At 38.9% G+C, this 2,085-nt stretch overlaps 1 protein-coding gene across 1 annotated transcript in view; it reads right to left on the bottom strand.

The window, feature by feature from the left end:
• Nucleotides 1–2: 2 nt before the first annotated feature.
• The window catches only part of LOC107101460 (zinc finger protein OZF-like), a gene marked incomplete at its 3' end in the record, with an annotated part of 7,757 nt that continues 5,674 nt past the window's right edge, over nt 3–2,085 (bottom strand). Inside the window, exon 3 of the mRNA XM_015400393.1 lies at nt 3–1,447. Within this exon, the coding sequence (XP_015255879.1) occupies nt 3–1,447 (1,445 nt within the window). The remainder of the gene's footprint in view (nt 1,448–2,085) is intronic.

Below are 2,085 nucleotides of genomic sequence, written 5' to 3'. Positions count from 1 at the left end.
AGATCACAACAAAAAGGTTTCTGCCCTGTGTGGATTGTTATATGAGAGTTTAAATTAGTTTTCTGAGTAAATCTTTTTCCACATAAATCGCAACCAAAAGGTTTCTGTCCTGTGTGAATTTTCATGTGTGTGTTTAAATTGGGTTTTTGGGTAAATCTTTGTCCACACTGATCACAGCTAAAAGGTTTCAGTCCTGCATGGATTCTCATGTGTGTTTCTAAGTCTTCCTGTAGTCTAAATCTTTGTCCACATAGCTCACAAGGGAACGGTCTCTTTCTTGTGTGGACTCTCATGTGTTTGTTCAAAGCTGATTTTAAAGTAAATATTTCTCCACACATATCACAACAGAAAGATTTCTTCCGTGCATGGATTCTCACATGTTTGTTAAAATTCCCTTTCAGGCTAAATCTTTTCCCGCATAAATCACAACAGAAAGGTTTCTCCCCTGTGTGGATTTTCATGTGTTTGTTCAAATATTCCTTCTGGTTAAATCCTTGCCCACATAGTTCACAAGAGAAAGACTTCTGTCCTGTGTGGATTACCTCATGTCTGTTTAAACTTGCTTTTTGTGTAAACCTTTGCCCACATATGTCACAACAGAAAGGTTTCAGTCCTGTGTGGATTCTCTTGTGTTTGCTTAAATTTCCTTTCAGGCTGAAGCTGTGTCCACATATGTCACAGAAGCAACGTTTCTGTCCAGTGTGGATTTTCCTATGAATGTTTAAATAGTGTTTTACAGCGAAAGTTTTACCACAATCTTCGCAGCTAAACTTCGCCTCTGTTTGGTCTTTTTTTTGCAAGTCTGCATTGTTATCCTCTGTGAAACATGTCTCGTTATCCAGATAGCTTGAAGACCCAATTTCTGAATTAGTCATGTCTTTCTGAAGGCAGCAATTGGGATCGGATTGTTCAGCAAACTCCTCCTTCAAATCGGGCTGTTCTCCTTCAAGGCGGGGGCAGACTGCCTCCCGTTCCTCCTTAATGTCAGGGGGCTTTTGGTCATGTAGGCTCACACAAAGTGTGTGGTCTTCAGGAGGTTCTGCTTTAACCATCAGATTGACGTCATGATGCTCAGCACTAAGTCTGTGGTCTTCTTGAGATTCTTTTTTAACTACCGGGTTTAGGTCATGATGGTCAGCAGAAGGTGTGTCGTTTTCATGAGCTTCTTCTTTAACCATCAGATTGAAGTCATGATGTTCAGCACACGGTCTTTGGTCTTCAGAAGATTCTTCTTTTACCATCACATTCAGGTTATAAGGGTCAGCACAAGGTTTGTGGTCTTCAGAGGATTCTTCTTTAACCATTAGATGTAGGTCATGTGGGTTAGCCCAAGGTATATGGTCTACATTAGATTCTTCTTTTACCATCAGCTTTGGATCATGTAGGTCAACACAAGGTTTGTGGTCTTCAGGGGATTCTTCTTTGATCATCAACATTTGCTTGACACCTATAAGAAACATTAAAAAACATTATGCATTTCAGAAAGTATTTTGACTTGTTGGCAGGTGGCTCTGCGAACCGTGTCGCCGTCCATGTCTCGTCACATGGAACAAACGAGCAGTGGTCTGGACAGTCAGTGTGAAGAGATAGCAGATGAGCAGTAATTATATTCACAGAGCTAAAGTGGAGAGTTGGAGACCTACCTTAAAGAGTGTACAATTGTTTGAAAAGAAAAGCAGTACTGTGGTGTTAATGAAAGGCAGTTTTTCTACTTTGGCTAAAATATCTCTCAGCTCCATATCACAGTGTGTAAATTGGGAGACTTTTAGCTCATTTTCAAGATACAAGATAGAGGTGAAAGATTCAGATACAGATGAAAACCACGACAAAATAACTTTAGATAATGGTTGGTTTGTCCTGGCATTTTTAGACATTTCCCTGCTTAAACAGAACTGATTTTCAATGATAATTATCAGCAGCTAGGAGTTAAACTTGTAGGCATCTCCTTTATGCAAACCAGAAAGAAATTAGCTTAATGCAAAATGACATAAGAACCCTTTTCTTTTCTTTGTTTACAGCAAATGCATCCTATATATTTAACTTGTCAAAAAATGAAATTAACTGGTTATTTTATTAAAAAAGAAG

This window comes from Cyprinodon variegatus, unplaced genomic scaffold, assembly GCF_000732505.1.
Source record: "Cyprinodon variegatus isolate N-32 unplaced genomic scaffold, C_variegatus-1.0 Scaffold1098, whole genome shotgun sequence".
NCBI lineage: Eukaryota > Metazoa > Chordata > Actinopteri > Cyprinodontiformes > Cyprinodontidae > Cyprinodon > Cyprinodon variegatus.
This window is presented reverse-complemented; position numbering and strand designations above follow the sequence as displayed.